General features: G+C 57.6%; 1 protein-coding gene across 1 annotated transcript in view; it reads left to right on the top strand.

Moving 5' to 3' along the window:
• The window catches only part of LOC137361650 (uncharacterized), a 185,202-nt gene extending 168,704 nt beyond the window's left edge, over positions 1 to 16,498 (top strand). The window contains exons 3-5 of the mRNA XM_068026359.1: positions 3,195 to 3,301; positions 8,676 to 8,749; positions 14,132 to 16,498. Coding sequence (XP_067882460.1) covers positions 3,195 to 3,301; positions 8,676 to 8,749; positions 14,132 to 15,496 — 1,546 coding nt within the window. The 3' untranslated portion in view covers positions 15,497 to 16,498. The remainder of the gene's footprint in view (positions 1 to 3,194; positions 3,302 to 8,675; positions 8,750 to 14,131) is intronic.
• Positions 16,499 to 16,806: the final 308 nt, after the last annotated feature.

Here is a 16,806-nt window from a genome sequence, read left to right as displayed (position 1 = left end):
TCTCTCTCCCTGCATCTCTCTCTCTCCCTGCATCTCTCTCTCTGTCTCTCTGCATCTCTCTCTCTCTCTCTGCATCTCTTTCTCTCTCTCTGCATCTCTTTCTCTCTCTCTGCATCTCTCTGTCTCTCTGCATCTCTCTCTCTCTCTCTCCCCCTGCATCTCTCTCTCTATCTGCATCTCTCTCTCTCTCCCTGCATCTCTTTCTCTCTCTGCATCTCTCTCTCTATCTGCATCTCTCTCTCTCTCCCTGCATCTCTTTCTCTCTCTGCATCTCTCTGTCTATCTGCATCTCTCTCTCTCTCCCTGCATCTCTTTCTCTCTCTGCATCTCTCTGTCTCTCTGCATCTATTTCTGTCTCCCTGCATCTCTTTCTCTCATTGCATCTCTCTGTCTCTCTGCATCTCTCTCTCTGCATCTCTTTCTGTCTTCCTGCATCTCTTTCTCTCCCTGCATCTCTCTCTCTCTCCCTGCATCTCTCTCTCTCTCCCTGCATCTCTCTCTCTCTCCCTGCATCTCTTTCTCTCATTGCATCTCTCTGTCTCTCTGCATCTCTCTCTCTGCATCTCTTTCTGTCTCCCTGCATCTCTTTCTCTCCCTGCATCTCTCTCTCTCTCCCTGCATCTCTTTCTCTCATTGCATCTCTCTGTCTCTCTGCATCTCTCTCTCTCTGCATCTCTTTCTGTCTCCCTGCATCTCTTTCTCTCTCTGCATCTCTCTGTCTCTCTGCATCTCTCTCCCCCTGCATCTCTCTCTCTATCTGCATCTCTCTCTCTCTCCCTGCATCTCTTTCTCTCTCTGCATCTCTCTGTCTCTCTGCATCTCTCTCTCTCTCTCTGCATCTCTTTCTCTCATTGCATCTCTCTGTCTCTCTGCATCTCTCTCTCTCTGCATCTCTTTCTGTCTCCCTGCATCTCTTTCTCTCTCTGCATCTCTCTCTCTATCTGCATCTCTCTCTCTCTCTCTCTCTCTCTATCTGCATCTCTCTCTATCTGCATCTCTCTCTCTCCCTGCATCTCTCTCTCTCCCTGCATCTCTCTCTCTGTCTCTCTGCATCTCTCTCTCTCTCTCTGCATCTCTTTCTCTCTCTCTGCATCTCTTTCTCTCTCTCTGCATCTCTCTGTCTCTCTGCATCTCTCTCTCTCTCTCTCTCCCCCTGCATCTCTCTCTCTATCTGCATCTCTCTCTCTCTCCCTGCATCTCTTTCTCTCTCTGCATCTCTCTCTCTATCTGCATCTCTCTCTCTCTCCCTGCATCTCTTTCTCTCTCTGCATCTCTCTGTCTATCTGCATCTCTCTCTCTCCCTGCATCTCTTTCTCTCTCTGCATCTCTCTGTCTCTCTGCATCTATTTCTGTCTCCCTGCATCTCTTTCTCTCATTGCATCTCTCTGTCTCTCTGCATCTCTCTCTCTGCATCTCTTTCTGTCTTCCTGCATCTCTTTCTCTCCCTGCATCTCTCTCTCTCTCCCTGCATCTCTCTCTCTCTCCCTGCATCTCTCTCTCTCTCCCTGCATCTCTCTCTCTCTCCCTGCATCTCTCTGTCTCTCTGCATCTCTCTCTCTGCATCTCTTTCTGTCTCCCTGCATCTCTTTCTCTCCCTGCATCTCTCTCTCTCTCCCTGCATCTCTTTCTCTCTGCATCTCTCTCTCTCTGCATCTCTTTCTGTCTCCCTGCATCTCTTTCTCTCTCTGCATCTCTCTCCCCCTGCATCTCTCTCTCTATCTGCATCTCTCTCTCTCTCCCTGCATCTCTTTCTCTCTCTGCATCTCTCTGTCTATCTGCATCTCTCTCTCTCTCCCTGCATCTCTTTCTCTCTCTGCATCTCTCTGTCTCTCTGCATCTATTTCTGTCTCCCTGCATCTCTTTCTCTCATTGCATCTCTCTGTCTCTCTGCATCTCTCTCTCTGCATCTCTTTCTGTCTTCCTGCATCTCTTTCTCTCCCTGCATCTCTCTCTCTCTCCCTGCATCTCTCTCTCTCTCCCTGCATCTCTCTCTCTCTCCTTGCATCTCTTTCTCTCATTGCATCTCTCTGTCTCTCTGCATCTCTCTCTCTGCATCTCTTTCTGTCTCCCTGCATCTCTTTCTCTCCCTGCATCTCTCTCTCTCTCTCCCTGCATCTCTTTCTCTCATTGCATCTCTCTGTCTCTCTGCATCTCTCTCTCTCTGCATCTCTTTCTGTCTCCCTGCATCTCTTTCTCTCTCTGCATCTCTCTATCTCTCTGCATCTCTCTCTCTCTCCCTGCATCTCTTTCTCTCATTGCATCTCTCTGTCTCTCTCTCTCTGCATCTCTTTCGCTCTCTCTGCATCTCTCTCTCTCTCTCCCTGCATCTCTTTCTCTCTCTCTGCATCTCTCTCTCCCTCTGCATCTCTCTCTCTCTCCCTCTGCATCTCTCTCTCTCTCTCTCTGCATATCTCTCTCTCTCTGCATATCTCTCTCTCTCTGCATCTCTCTCTGTGTTTCTGTCTCCTTTTCCCTGTCTCCCTGTCTGTCTGTATCTCTGTCTCTATCTCTCCCTCTCCCTGTCCGTCTCTGCCGCTGTCCCTGTTTTTCTCTCTCCCAGTATCTCTCCATGTCTCTCTTTCTCTTTGTCTGCATCTCTCTACCTCTCTCCCTCTCTGTCTGTCTCTGTCTCTCTTTCTCTTTCTCACTCCCTCTCTCTGTCTCTCTTTGTCTTTCTCCTACTCTATCTCTCTTTCTCTGTCTCTCTTTGTCTTTCTCTCTCTCTGTCTCTCTCTCTCTGTCTCTCACTCTGTCTCTCTTTCTCTGACTCTGTCTCTCTTTCTCTTTCTCTCACTCTGTCTCTCTTTGTCTCTCTTTCACTGTCTCTCTCACTCTGTCTCTCTCACTCTGTCTCTCTCTCTGTCTCTCTCACTCTGTCTCTCTTTGTCTTTCTCTCTCTCTGTCTCTCTCACTCTGTCTCTCTTTATCTTTCTCTTTCACTGTCTCTCTCACTCTGTCTCTCTCACTCTGTCTCTCTCTCTCTGTCTCTCTTTCTCTGTCTCTCTTTCTCTGTCTCTCTTTCGGTCTCCCTCTCTATCTGGGACTCTCTTTGTCTCTCTCTGTCCCTCACTCTCTCTGTCACTCTCTCTTTCTCTGTCCTTCACTCTCTCTCTCTCTCTCTCTCTCTCTCTCTCTGTCCCTCCCCTCCCCCCATATCGATGCACTAACTCTCGCTGTCTCTCTTCATCGTGCAGGATCATTGTCAGCGCACCGCTCGAGAAGAATCAGACTGGCGTGAGAACTGGACGAGTCTACAAGTGCCAGTATACCACCAGGACGTGCCAACCCCTGATTGTCCAGTGTAAGTCAGCCTCCCTCGCTGGCTGCTGGGCCATGGGGGGCTTCACAAGCCTCATGACAAAGCTCAGTGAAGCAGCCATCGTGAAGACAGGAGCCGTTCTGCTGCTGTGCTTTTGTGCTAATAGACACCAGTGACTTCCTGGCAATCGCAAGTCACTTCCTGTCCGGTCCAGACACCCACCCGTCCGGTCCAGACACCCTCCCGTCCGGTCCAGACACCCACCCGTCCGGTCCAGACACCCACCCGTCCAGTACAGACACCCACCCGTCCGGTCCAGACACCCTCCCGTCCGGTCCAGACACCCTCCCGTCCGGTCCAGACACCCACCCGTCCGGTCCAGACACCCACCCGTCCGGTCCAGACACCCACCCGTCCGGTACAGACCCCCCTCCCGTCCGGTCCAGACACCCTCCCGTCCGGTCCAGACACCCTCCCGTCCGGTCCAGACACCCACCCGTCCGGTCCAGACACCCTCCCGTCCGGTACAGACACCCACCCGTCCGGTCCAGACCCCCTCCCGTCCGGTCCAGACACCCACCCGTCCGGTCCAGACACCCTCCTGTCCGGTCCAGACACCCACCCGTCCGGTACAGACACCCACCCATCCGGTCCAGACACCCACCCGTCCGGTCCAGACACCCTCCCGTCCGGTACAGACACCCACCCGTCCGGTCCAGACCCCCTCCCGTCCGGTCCAGACACCCACCCGTCCGGTCCAGACACCCTCCTGTCCGGTCCAGACACCCACCCGTCCAGTACAGACACCCACCCGTCCGGTCCAGACACCCCTCCTGTCCAGTCCAGACACCCTCCTGTCCAGTCCAGACACCCTCCTGTCCAGTACAGACCCCCCTCCTGTCCAGTACAGACACCCACCCGTCCGGTCCAGACACCCTCCTGTCCGGACCAGACACCCACCCGTCCAGTACAGACACCCACCCGTCCGGTCCAGACACCCTCCTGTCCAGTCCAGACACCCACCCGTCCAGTCCAGACACCCACCCGTCCAGTCCAGACCCCCCTCCCGTCCAGTCCAGACCCCCCTCCCGTCCAGTCCAGACCCCCCTCCCGTCCAGTCCAGACACCCTCCCGTCCGGTCCAGACCCCCCTCCCGTCCGGTCCAGACCCCCCTCCCGTCCGGTCCAGACACCCACCCGTCCAGTCCAGACACCCACCCGTCCGGTACAGACCCCCTCCCGTCCGGTCCAGACACCCACCCGTCCGGTCCAGACACCCACCCATCCGGTCCAGACCCCCCTCCTGTCCGGTCCAGACCCCCTCCCGTCCGGTCCAGACACCCACCCGTCCGGTCCAGACACCCTCCCGTCCAGTCCAGACACCCATCCGTCCAGTCCAGACCCCCTCCCGTCCAGTCCAGACCCCCCACCCGTCCAGTCCAGACCCCCCACCCGTCCAGTCCAGACCCCCCACCCGTCCAGTCCAGACACCCACCCGTCCAGTCCAGACCCCCTCCAGTCCAGTCCAGACACCCTCCCGTCCAGTCCAGACACCCTCCCGTCCAGTCCAGACCCCCTCCCGTCCAGTCCAGACACCCTCCCGTCCAGTCCAGACCCCCCACCCGTCCAGTCCAGACCCCCTCCCGTCCAGTCCAGACCCCCTCCTGTCCAGTCCAGACACCCACCCGTCCAGTCCAGACCCCCCTCCCGTCCAGTCCAGACCCCCGTCCAGTCCAGACACCCTCCCGTCCAGTCCAGACCCCCCTCCCGTCCAGTCCAGACCCCCTCCTGTCCAGTCCAGACACCCACCCGTCCAGTCCAGACCCCCCTCCTGTCCAGTCCAGACACACTCCCGTCCAGTCCAGACACCCACACGTCCAGTCCAGACACCCACCCGTCCAGTCCAGACACCCACCCGTCCAGTCCAGACCCCCTCCTGTCCAGTCCAGACACCCACCCGTCCAGTCCAGACACCCACCCGTCCAGTCCAGACCCCCCTCCTGTCCAGTCCAGACCCCCCTCCTGTCCAGTCCAGACCCCCCTCCTGTCCAGTCCAAACCCCCCTCCTGTCCAGTCCAGACACCCTCCTGTCCAGTCCAGACACCCCTCCTGTCCAGTCCAGACACCCTCCTGTCCAGTCCAGACACCCTCCTGTCCAGTCCAGACCCCCCTCCTGTCCAGTCCAGCCCCCGCTCCTGTCCAGTCCAGACCCCCCCTCCTGTCCAGTCCAGACCCCCCTCCTGTCCAGTCCAGACACCCTCCTGTCCAGTCCAGACACCCTCCTGTCCAGTCCAGACCCCCCTCCTGTCCAGTCCAGCCCCCCCTCCTGTCCAGTCCAGACCCCCCTCCTGTCCAGTCCAGACCCCCCTCCTGTCCAGTCCAGACCCCCCTCCTGTCCAGTCCAGACACCCTCCTGTCCAGTCCAGACCCCCGTCCTGTCCAGTCCAGACCCCCGTCCTGTCCTTTCCAGACCCCCGTCCTGTCCTTTCCAGACCCCCGTCCTGTCCAGTCCAGACCCCCCTCCTGTCCAGTCCAGACCCCCCTCCTGTCCAGTCCAGACCCCTGTCCTGTCCAGTCCAGACCCCCCTCCTGTCCAGTCCAGACCCCCCTCCTGTCCAGTCCAGACCCCCTCCTGTCCAGTCCAGACCCCCCTCCTGTCCAGTCCAGACCCCCTCCTGTCCAGTCCAGACCCCCCTCCTGTCCAGTCCAGACACCCTCCTGTCCAGTCCAGACCCCTCTCCTGTCCAGTCCAGACACCCTCCTGTCCAGTCCAGACCCCACTCCTGTCCAGTCCAGACCCCACTCCTGTCCAGTCCAGACACCCTCCTGCCAGTCCAGACCCCCCTCCTGTCCAGTCCAGACCCCCCTCCTGTCCAGTCCAGACACCCTCCTGTCCTTTCCAGGCCCCCGTCCTGTCCAGTCCAGACCCCCCTCCTGTCCAGTCGAGACCCCCCTCCTGTCCAGTCCAGACACCCTCCTGTCCAGTCCAGACCCCCCTCCTGTCCAGTCCAGACCCCCCTCCTGTCCAGTCCAGACCCCCCTCCTGTCCAGTCCAGACAGCGTCTAGTCCAGTCCAGACACCCTCCTGTCCTTTCCAGACCCCCCTCCTGTCCAGTCCAGACCCCCCTCCTGTCCAGTCCAGACCCCCCTCCTGTCCAGTCCAGACAGCTTCCTGTCCTTTCCAGACACCCCTCCTGTCCAGTCCAGACCCCACTCCTGTCCAGTCCAGACCCCCCTCCTGTCCTTTCCAGACCCCCCTCCTGTCCAGTCCAGACAGCGTCTAGTCCAGTCCAGACACCCTCCTGTCCTTTCCAGACCCCCCTCCTGTCCAGTCCAGACCCCCCTCCTGTCCAGTCCAGACCCCCCTCCTGTCCAGTCCAGTCCAGACACCCTCCCGTCCAGTCCAGACCCCCCTCCTGTCCAGTCCAGACACCCTCCTGTCCAGTCCAGACAGCCACCCGTCCAGTCCAGACCCCCAACCCATCCAGTCCAGACCCCCTCCCGTCCAGTCCAGACCCCCTCCTGTCCAGTCCAGACACCCACCCGTCCAGTCCAGACCCCCCTCCCGTCCAGTCCAGACCCCCCTCCTGTCCAGTCCAGACACCCTCCCGTCCAGTCCAGACCCCCTCCTGTCCAGTCCAGACACCCTCCTGTCCAGTCCAGACCCCCCTCCTGTCCAGTCCAGACCCCCCTCCTGTCCAGTCCAGACACCCTCCTGTCCAGTCCAGACACCCCTCCTGTCCAGTCCAGACCCCCCTCCTGTCCAGTCCAGACACCCTCCTGTCCAGTCCAGACACCCTCCTGTCCAGTCCAGACCCCCCTCCTGTCCAGTCCAGCCCCCCCTCCTGTCCAGTCCAGACCCCCCTCCTGTCCAGTCCAGACCCCCCTCCTGTCCAGTCCAGACACCCTCCTGTCCAGTCCAGACCCCCGTCCTGTCCAGTCCAGACCCCCGTCCTGTCCTTTCCAGACCCCCGTCCTGTCCAGTCCAGACCCCCCTCCTGTCCAGTCCAGACCCCCCTCCTGTCCAGTCCAGACCCCCTCCTGTCCAGTCCAGACCCCCCTCCTGTCCAGTCCAGACCCCCTCCTGTCCAGTCCAGACCCCCCTCCTGTCCAGTCCAGACACCCTCCTGTCCAGTCCAGACCCCTCTCCTGTCCAGTCCAGACACCCTCCTGTCCAGTCCAGACCCCCCTCCTGTCCAGTCCAGACCCCCCTCCTGTCCAGTCGAGACCCCCCTCCTGTCCAGTCCAGACCCCCCTCCTGTCCAGTCCAGACCCCCCTCCTGTCCTTTCCAGACCCCCCTCCTGTCCAGTCCAGACAGCGTCTAGTCCAGTCCAGACACCCTCCTGTCCTTTCCAGACCCCCCTCCTGTCCAGTCCAGACAGCGTCTAGTCCAGTCCAGACACCCTCCTGTCCTTTCCAGACCCCCCTCCTGTCCAGTCCAGACCCCCCTCCTGTCCAGTCCAGACCCCCCTCCTGTCCAGTCCAGACCCCCCTCCTGTCCAGTCCAGACCCCCCTCCTGTCCAGTCCAGACACCCTCCTGTCCAGTCCAGACCCCCCTCCTGTCCAGTCCAGACCCCCCTCCTGTCCAGTCCAGACCCCTGTCCTGTCCTTTCCAGACACCCCTCCTGTCCAGTCCAGACCCCCCTCCTGTCCAGTCCAGACCCCCCTCCTGTCCTTTCCAGACCCCCCTCCTGTCCAGTCCAGACAGCGTCTAGTCCAGTCCAGACACCCTCCTGTCCTTTCCAGACCCCCCTCCTGTCCAGTCCAGACCACCCTTCTGTCCAGTCCAGACCCCCCTCCTGTCCAGTCCAGACTCCCTCCTGTCCAGTCCAGACCCCCCTCCTGTCCAGTCCAGACCCCCCTCCTGTCCAGTCCAGACCCCCCTCCTGTCCAGTCCAGACACCCTCCTGTCCTTTCCAGACCCCCCTCCTGTCCAGTGCAGACCACCCTCCTGTGTAGTCCAGACCCCCCTCCTGTCCTGTCCAGACACCCTCCTGTCCAGTCCAGACCCCCCTCCTGTCCAGTCCAGACCCCCCTCCTGTCTAGTCCAGACCCCCCTCCTGTCCAGTCCAGACCCCCCTCCTGTCTAGTCCAGACCCCCCTCCTGTCCAGTCCAGACCCCCCTCCTGTCCAGTCCAGACCCCCCTCCTGTCTAGTCCAGACCCCCCTCCTGTCCAGTCCAGACCCCCCTCCTGTCCAGTCCAGACCCCACTCCTGTCCAGTCCAGACCCCCCTCCTGTCCAGTCCAGACCCCCCTCCTGTCCAGTCCAGACACCCTCCTGTCCAGTCCAGACCCCCCTCCTGTCCAGTCCAGACCCCCCCTCCTGTCTCCAATGCCTCCACTCCCGCTCCGCCTTGTACACAATATTTGTCAAGGTTCTCCGCCCTCATCCTGCCTTCCATCTTTCTCCCTAGCTCCTGCCGAAGCCGGCTCCATCTCCCTGGGACTCTCCCTGGCGTCAAGGCAAGTGGGAAGGCCGCAAATCCTGGTGAGTGTCCGGATCGAACAGCCCGAGCAACGGGGGTAACCCCCTTGGCAAGTGCACAACCCGAGGGCCTTCCTTTTGAGTTCGAGTGCGAGGGCGTGTGAGTGTTGGCGAGTGTGAGTGTGTGCGAGTGAGTGTTTTGTCTTGAGGGTCTCAGTAGCGCCTCCTGTGTGAGATTTGCCACTCAGTAGTAGGCCGGGGTTGGAGCCTGGGACTTTCCTGCTGAACTGTACCCAGTTCTGCCAATGTGGGCGAACCCAGACCGGAACGGCGCCCAGTGTCACAAGTGTGGTTTCCCACTATATAATCTGAGGCTTAACAACAAGATATTGCATTTATGTGGGGCCTTTAGCAGATTAAAACATCGCAGGACGTTTCATAGGAGCGATATAAAACAAAATTAGACCCCCAGCCACACAAGGGGAGATTAGGGACTGGCGACCAAAACCTCTGTCAAAGAGGCCGATATTGAGGAGCGTCCGAAAGGAGGGGAGAGGGAGAGAGAGGCAGAGAGGTTGAGGGAGGGAATTCCAGGGTTTAGGGCCCCAGGCAGCTGAAAGCACAGCTCCCAATGGCGAAGTGATGGGAATTGGGGGATGGGCAAGAGGCTGGAATTGGGGAACAGAGATCTCGGAGGGCAGTAGGGGGCTGGAGGATATTACACAGATAGGGAGGGTTGTGGGGGCTGGAGGAGGTTACAGAGATAGGGAGGGTTGTGGGGGCTGGAGGAGGTTACAGAGATAGGGAGGGTTGTAGGGGGCTGGAGGAGGTTACAGAGATAGGGAGGGTTGTAGAGGCTGGAGGAGGTTACAGAGATAGGGAGGGTTGTAGGAGCTGGAGGAGGTTACAGAGATAGGGAGGGTTGTAGGGACTGGAGGAGGTTACAGAGATAGGGAGGGTTGTAGGGGGCTGGAGGAGGTTACAGAGATAGGGAGGGTCGTAGGGGGCTGGAGGAGGTTACAGAGATAGAGAGGGTTGTAGGGACTGGAGGAGATTACAGAGATAGGGAGGGTCGTAGGGGGCTGGAGGAGGTTACAGAGATAGAGAGGGTTGTAGGGACTGGAGGAGGTTACAGAGATAGGGAGGGTTGTGGGGGCTGGAGGAGGTTACAGAGATAGGGAGGGTTGTAGGGGGCTGGAGGAGGTTACAGAGATAGGGAGGGTTGTCGGGACTGGAGGAGGTTACAGAGATAGGGAGGGTTGTGGGGGCTGGAGGAGGTTACAGAGATAGGGAGGGTTGTAGGGGGCTGGAGGAGGTTACAGAGATAGGGAGGGTTGTCGGGGCTGGAGGAGGTTTCAGAGATAGGGAGGGTTGTAGGGACTGGAGGAGGTTACAGAGATAGGGAGGGTTGTAGGGACTGGAGGAGGTTACAGAGATAGGGAGGGTTGTAGGGGGCTGGAGGAGGTTACAGAGATAGGGAGGGTCGTAGGGGGCTGGAGGAGGTTACAGAGATAGAGAGGGTTGTAGGGACTGGAGGAGGTTATAGAGATAGGGAGGGTTGTAGGGGCTGGAGGAGATTACAGAGATAGGGAGGGTTGTAGGGGCTGGAGGAGGTTACAGAGATAGGGAGGGTTGTAGGGGGCTGGAGGGGGTTACAGAGATAGGGAGGGATGTAGAGGCTGGAGGAGGTTCCAGAGATAAGGAGGTTTGTAGAGGCTGGAGGAGGTTACAGAGATAGGGAGGGTTGTAGAGGCTGGAGGAGGTTACAGAGATAGGGAGGGTTGTAGGGGCTGGAGGAGGTTCCAGATATAGGGACGGTTGTCGGGGGCTGGAGGGGGTTACAGAGATAGGATGTGTTGTCGAGGCTGGAGGGGGTTACAGAGATAGGGAGGGATGTAGAGGCTGGAGGAGGTTCCAGAGATAGGGAGGTTTGTAGAGGCTGGAGGAGGTTACAGAGATAGGGAGGGTTGTAGGGGGCTGGAGGAGGTTACAGAGATAGGGAGGGTTGTCGGGGCTGGAGGAGGTTTCAGAGATAGGGAGGGTTGTAGGGACTGGAGGAGGTTACAGAGATAGGGAGGGTTGTAGGGACTGGAGGAGGTTACAGAGATAGGGAGGGTTGTAGGGGGCTGGAGGAGGTTACAGAGATAGGGAGGGTCGTAGGGGGCTGGAGGAGGTTACAGAGATAGGGAGGGTTGTAGGGACTGGAGGAGGTTATAGAGATAGGGAGGGTTGTAGGGGCTGGAGGAGATTACAGAGATAGGGAGGGTTGTAGGGGCTGGAGGAGGTTACAGAGATAGGGAGGGTTGTAGGGGGCTGGAGGGGGTTACAGAGATAGGGAGTGTTGTCGAGGCTGGAGGGGGTTACAGAGATAGGGAGGGTTGTAGAGGCTGGAGGAGGTTACAGAGATAGGGAGGGTTGTAGGGGCTGGAGGAGGTTACAGAGATAGGGAGGGTTGTAGGGACTGGAGGAGGTTACAGAGATAGGGAGGGTTGTAGAGGCTGGAGGAGGTTACAGAGATAGGGAGGGTTGTAGGAGCTGGAGGAGGTTACAGAGATAGGGAGGGTTGTAGGGGCTGGAGGAGGTTCCAGATATAGGGACGGTTGTCGGGGGCTGGAGGGGGTTACAGAGATAGGGAGTGTTGTCGAGGCTGGAGGGGGTTACAGAGATAGGGAGGGATGTAGAGGCTGGAGGGGGTTACAGAGATAGGGAGGGATGTAGAGGCTGGAGGAGGTTCCAGAGATAAGGAGGTTTGTAGAGGCTGGAGGAGGTTACAGAGATAGGGAGGGTTGTAGAGGCTGGAGGAGGTTACAGAGATAGGGAGGGTTGTAGGGGCTGGAGGAGGTTCCAGATATAGGGACGGTTGTCGGGGGCTGGAGGGGGTTACAGAGATAGGATGTGTTGTCGAGGCTGGAGGGGGTTACAGAGATAGGGAGGGATGTAGAGGCTGGAGGAGGTTCCAGAGATAGGGAGGTTTGTAGAGGCTGGAGGAGGTTACAGAGATAGGGAGGGTTGTAGGGGGCTGGAGGAGGTTACAGAGATAGGGAGGGTTGTCGGGGCTGGAGGAGGTTTCAGAGATAGGGAGGGTTGTAGGGACTGGAGGAGGTTACAGAGATAGGGAGGGTTGTAGGGACTGGAGGAGGTTACAGAGATAGGGAGGGTTGTAGGGGGCTGGAGGAGGTTACAGAGATAGGGAGGGTCGTAGGGGGCTGGAGGAGGTTACAGAGATAGGGAGGGTTGTAGGGACTGGAGGAGGTTATAGAGATAGGGAGGGTTGTAGGGGCTGGAGGAGATTACAGAGATAGGGAGGGTTGTAGGGGCTGGAGGAGGTTACAGAGATAGGGAGGGTTGTAGGGGGCTGGAGGGGGTTACAGAGATAGGGAGTGTTGTCGAGGCTGGAGGGGGTTACAGAGATAGGGAGGGTTGTAGAGGCTGGAGGAGGTTACAGAGATAGGGAGGGTTGTAGGGGCTGGAGGAGGTTACAGAGATAGGGAGGGTTGTAGGGACTGGAGGAGGTTACAGAGATAGGGAGGGTTGTAGAGGCTGGAGGAGGTTACAGAGATAGGGAGGGTTGTAGGAGCTGGAGGAGGTTACAGAGATAGGGAGGGTTGTAGGGGCTGGAGGGGGTTACAGAGATAGGGAGGTTTGTAGAGGCTGGAGGAGGTTACAGAGATAGGGAGGTTTGTAGAGGCTGGAGGAGGTTACAGAGATAGGGAGGGTTGTAGGAGCTGGAGGAGGTTACAGAGATAGGGCGGGTTGTAGGGACTGGAGGAGGTTACAGAGATAGGGAGGGTTGTAGTGGCTGGAGGAGGTTACAGAGATAGGGAGGGTTGTAGGGGGCTGGAGGGAGTTACGGAGATAGGGAGGGTTGTAGAGGCTGGAGGAGGTTCCAGAGATAGGGAGGGTTGAAGGGGGCTGGAGGGAGTTACAGAGATAGGGAGGGTTGTAGAGGCTGGAGGAGGTTACAGAGATAGGGAGGGTTGTAGAGGCTGGAGGAGGTTCCAGAGATAGGGAGGGGGAAGTGAGGGGCCATGGAGGGATTTGAAAGCGAGGAGGAGAATTTTAAAATCGAGGTGTTACCGGACCGGGAGCCGGTGTAGGTCAGCGAGCACAGTGGGTGACTGGTGAACGGGACTCGGTGAGAGTTAGGACACGGGGTGGGGGAGGGGTAGAGGGAGTTTAGGGACGAGCTGAAGTTTACGGAGGGTGGAATGTGGGGGAGAGCAGCCGGGAGAGCATCGGAATGGTCAAGTCTGGAGGGGGACGAAGGCATGGGTGAGGGTTTCAGCAGCCGATGAGCTGAGGCGGGGGGGAGTCGGGGCGATGTTACGGAGGTGTGGCACTCCCTCAGTACTGACCCTCCGACAGTGCGGCACTCCCTCAGTACTGACCCTCCGACTGTGCGGCGCTCTCTCAGTACTGACCCTCTGAGAGTGCGGCACTCCCTCAGTACTGACCCTCCGACAGTGCGGCACTCCCTCAGTACTGACCCTCTGAGAGTGCGGAACTCCCTCAGTACTGACCCTCCGACCGTGCAGAACTCCCTCAGTACTGACCCTCTGAGAGTGCGGCACTCCCTCAGCACTGACCCTCCGACAGTGCAGAACTCCCTCAGTACTGCCCCTCCGACAGTGTGGCGCTCCCTCAGTACTGACCCTCCGACAGTGCGGAACTCCCTCAGTACTGCCCCTCCGACAGTGTGGCGCTCCCTCAGTACTGACCCTCTGAGAGTGCGGAACTCCCTCAGTACTGACCCTCCGACAGTGCGGCACTCTTTCAGTCCTGACCCTCCGACAGTGCGGAGCTCCCTCAGTACTGACCCGCCGACAGTGCGGCACTCCCTCAGCACTGACCCTCTGAGAGTGCGGCACTCCCTCAGTACTGACCCTCCGACAGTGCGGCACTCCCTCAGTACTGCCCCTCCGACAGTGCAGCACTCCCTCAGTCCTGACCCTCCGACAGAGCGGCGCTCCCTCAGTACTGACCCTCTGAGAGTGCGGCGCTCTCTCAGTACTGACCCTCCGACAGTGCGGCGCTCTCTCAGTACTGACCCTCTGAGAGTGCGGCGCTCTCTCAGTACTGACCCTCCGACAGTGCGGCGCTCCCTCAGCACTGACCCTCTGAGAGTGCGGCACTCCCTCAGTACTGACCCTCCGACAGTGCGGAACTCCCTCAGTCCTGACCCTCCGACTGTGCGGCGCTCTCTCAGTACTGACCCTCTGAGAGTGCGGCACTCCCTCAGTACTGACCCTCCGACAGTGCGGCACTCCCTCAGTACTGACCCTCTGAGAGTGCGGAACTCCCTCAGTAAGTGCAATTTCAGTTTGCTGGACTGGTTTATGGGGCTCGGGTGTGTGTGAGACTGTGGCTCAGTCTGAGTGACCATTGCCTTCTTCCTGAGGATATTCCGGGAATGTCTGAACTGTTTTTGTCTTGCTTCTCTCGTAGGCTTGTGGACCAACACTTACCCAGCAATGTGGGAACAACATGTACCAGAATGGAATATGTTACCTCTTCAATGATCGGCTAAAACACGTGGCCAGGTTCCCTCCCAAAACACAAGGTCACTTCTCCTGCTTATTCTTGTTAAGAGCTATTTCACCGTGCTTGGAAAGTCGGGAACTTCGAGTCGCGGGAGAAATCCCTCACACTGAGGGTTGCGAATGCACCATCTCCTGTTCTGTCCCAGCAGAGGGGAGTTCTGTGCTGGTTTCTGTGTTACAGTCGATGTTAACTGTCGCAGTGGAGGGGAGTTCCGTGCTGGTTTCTGTGTTTCAGGCGATGTTAACTGTCCCAGTGGAGGGGAGTTTCGTGCTGGTTTCTGTGTTTCAGGCGATGTTAACTGGCCCAGTGGAGGGGAGTTTCGTGCTGGTTTCTGTGTTACAGGCGATGTTAATTGTTCCAGCGGAGGGGAGTTTCGTGCTGGTTTCTGTGTTACAGGCGATGTTAACTGTCCCAGTGGAGGGGAGCTCTGTGCTGGTTTCTGTGTTACAGGCGATGTTAACTGTCCCAGTGGAGGGGAGTTCTGTGCTGGTTTCTGTGTTACAGGCGATGTTAACTGTCCCAGCGGAGGGGAGTTCTGTGCTGGTTTCTGTGTTACAGTCGATGTTAACTGTCCCAGTGGAGGGGAGTTTCGTGCTGGTTTCTGTGTTACAGTCGATGTTAACTGTCCCAGTGGAGGGGAGTTTCGTGCTGGTTTCTGTGTTACAGGCGATGTTAACTGTCCCAGTGGAGGGGAGTTTCGTGCTGGTTTCTGTGTTACAGGCGATGTTAACTGTCCCAGTGGAGGGGAGTTTCGTGCTGGTTTCTGTGTTACAGTCGATGTTAACTGTCCCAGTGGAGGGGAGTTTCGTGCTGGTTTCTGTGTTACAGGCGATGTTAACTGGCCCAGTGGAGGGGAGTTCTGTGCTGGTTTCTGTGTTACAGGCGATGTTGACTGTCCCAGTGGAGTGGGGTTCCGTGCTGGTTTCTGTGTTACAGGCGATGTTAACTGTCCCAGTGGAGGGGAGTTCTGTGCTGGTTTCTGTGTTACAGGCGATGTTAACTGGCCCAGTGGAGGGGAGTTCTGTGCTGGTTTCTGTGTTACAGGCGATGTTAACTGGCCCAGTGGAGGGGAGTTCTGTGCTGGTTTCTGTGTTACAGTCGATGTTAATTGTTCCAGCGGAGGGGAGTTTCGTGCTGGTTTCTGTGTTACAGGCGATGTTAACTGTCCCAGTGGAGGGGAGTTTCGTGCTGGTTTCTGTGTTACAGGCGATGTTAACTGGCCCAGTGGAGGGAGTTCTGTGCTGGTTTCTGTGTTACAGTCTATGTTAATTGTTCCAGCGGAGGGGAGTTTCGTGCTGGTTTCTGTGTTACAGGCAATGTTAACTGTCCCAGCGGAGGGGAGTTCTGTGCTGGTTTCTGTGTTACAGGCGATGTTGACTGTCCCAGTGGAGTGGGGTTCCGTGCTGGTTTCTGTGTTACAGGCGATGTTAACTGTCCCAGCGGAGGGGAGTTCTGTGCTGGTTTCTGTGTTACAGGCGATGTTGACTGTCCCAGTGGCGGGGAGTTCCGTGCTGGTTTCTGTGTTCCAGGCGATGTTAACTGTCCCAGCAGAGGGGAGCTCTGTGCTGGTTTCTTTGTTATGGGTGCTGTTGGCTGTCCCAGCAGAGGGAGTAATGTGCTGGTTTCTGTGTTATAGGCGATGTTGACTGTCCCAGCAGAGTGGGGTTCTGTGCTGGTTTCAGTGCTTCAGGTGATGTTGACGGTCCCAGCAGAGTGGAGTACTGTGCTGGATTCTGTGTTATAGGCAATGTTGACTGTCCCAGCAGAGTGGGGTTTCTGTGCTGGTTTCTGTGTTATAGGCGATGTTGACTGTCCCAGCAAAGGGGGTTTCAGTGATGGTTTTTGTGTAAAGGCGATGTTGGCTCTCCCAGCAGAAGGGGTACTGTGCTGGTTTCTGTGTTATAGGTGATGTTGGCTCTCCCAGCAGAGTTGGGTTTCTGAGCTGGTTTCTGTGTTATAGGTGATGTTGGCTGTCCCAGCAGAGTTGGGTTTCCGTGGTGGTTTCTGTGTTATAGGTGATGTTGGCTCTCCCAGCAGAATTGGGTTTCTGTGCTGGTTTCTGTGTTATAGGTGATGCTGGCTGTCCCAGCAGAGCTGGGTTTCTGTGCTGGTTTCTGTGTTATAGGTGATGCTGGCTGTCCCAGCAGAGTTGGGTTTCTGTGCTGGTTTCTGTGTTATAGGTGATGTTGGCTGTCCCAGCAGAGTTGGGTTTCTGTGCTGGTTTCTGTGTTATAGGTGATGTTGGCTGTCCCAGCAGAGTTGGGTTTCTGTGGTGGTTTCTGTGTTATAGGTGATGTTGGCTGTCCAGCAGAGTTGGGTTTCTGTGGTGGTTTCTGTGTTATAGGTGATGTTGGCTCTCCCAGCAGAGTTGGGTTTCTGTGGTGGTTTCTGTGTTATAGGTGATGCTGGCTGTCCCAGCAGAGTTGGGTTTCTGGGGTGGTTTCTGTGTTATAGGTGATGCTGGCTGTCCCAGCAGAGTTGGGTTTCTGTGCTGGTTTCTGTGTTTGAGGTGATGTTGGCTGTCCCAGCAGACTGTGATTTCTGTGCTGGTATCTGTGTTTTGTGCTGGGATTAATTCA

The sequence above is a fragment of the Heterodontus francisci genome, unplaced genomic scaffold (assembly GCF_036365525.1).
Source record: "Heterodontus francisci isolate sHetFra1 unplaced genomic scaffold, sHetFra1.hap1 HAP1_SCAFFOLD_1024, whole genome shotgun sequence".
Lineage (NCBI taxonomy): Eukaryota > Metazoa > Chordata > Chondrichthyes > Heterodontiformes > Heterodontidae > Heterodontus > Heterodontus francisci.
The sequence above is the reverse complement of the archived record's forward strand: the minus strand, read 5'-3'. Positions and strand labels throughout refer to the sequence as shown.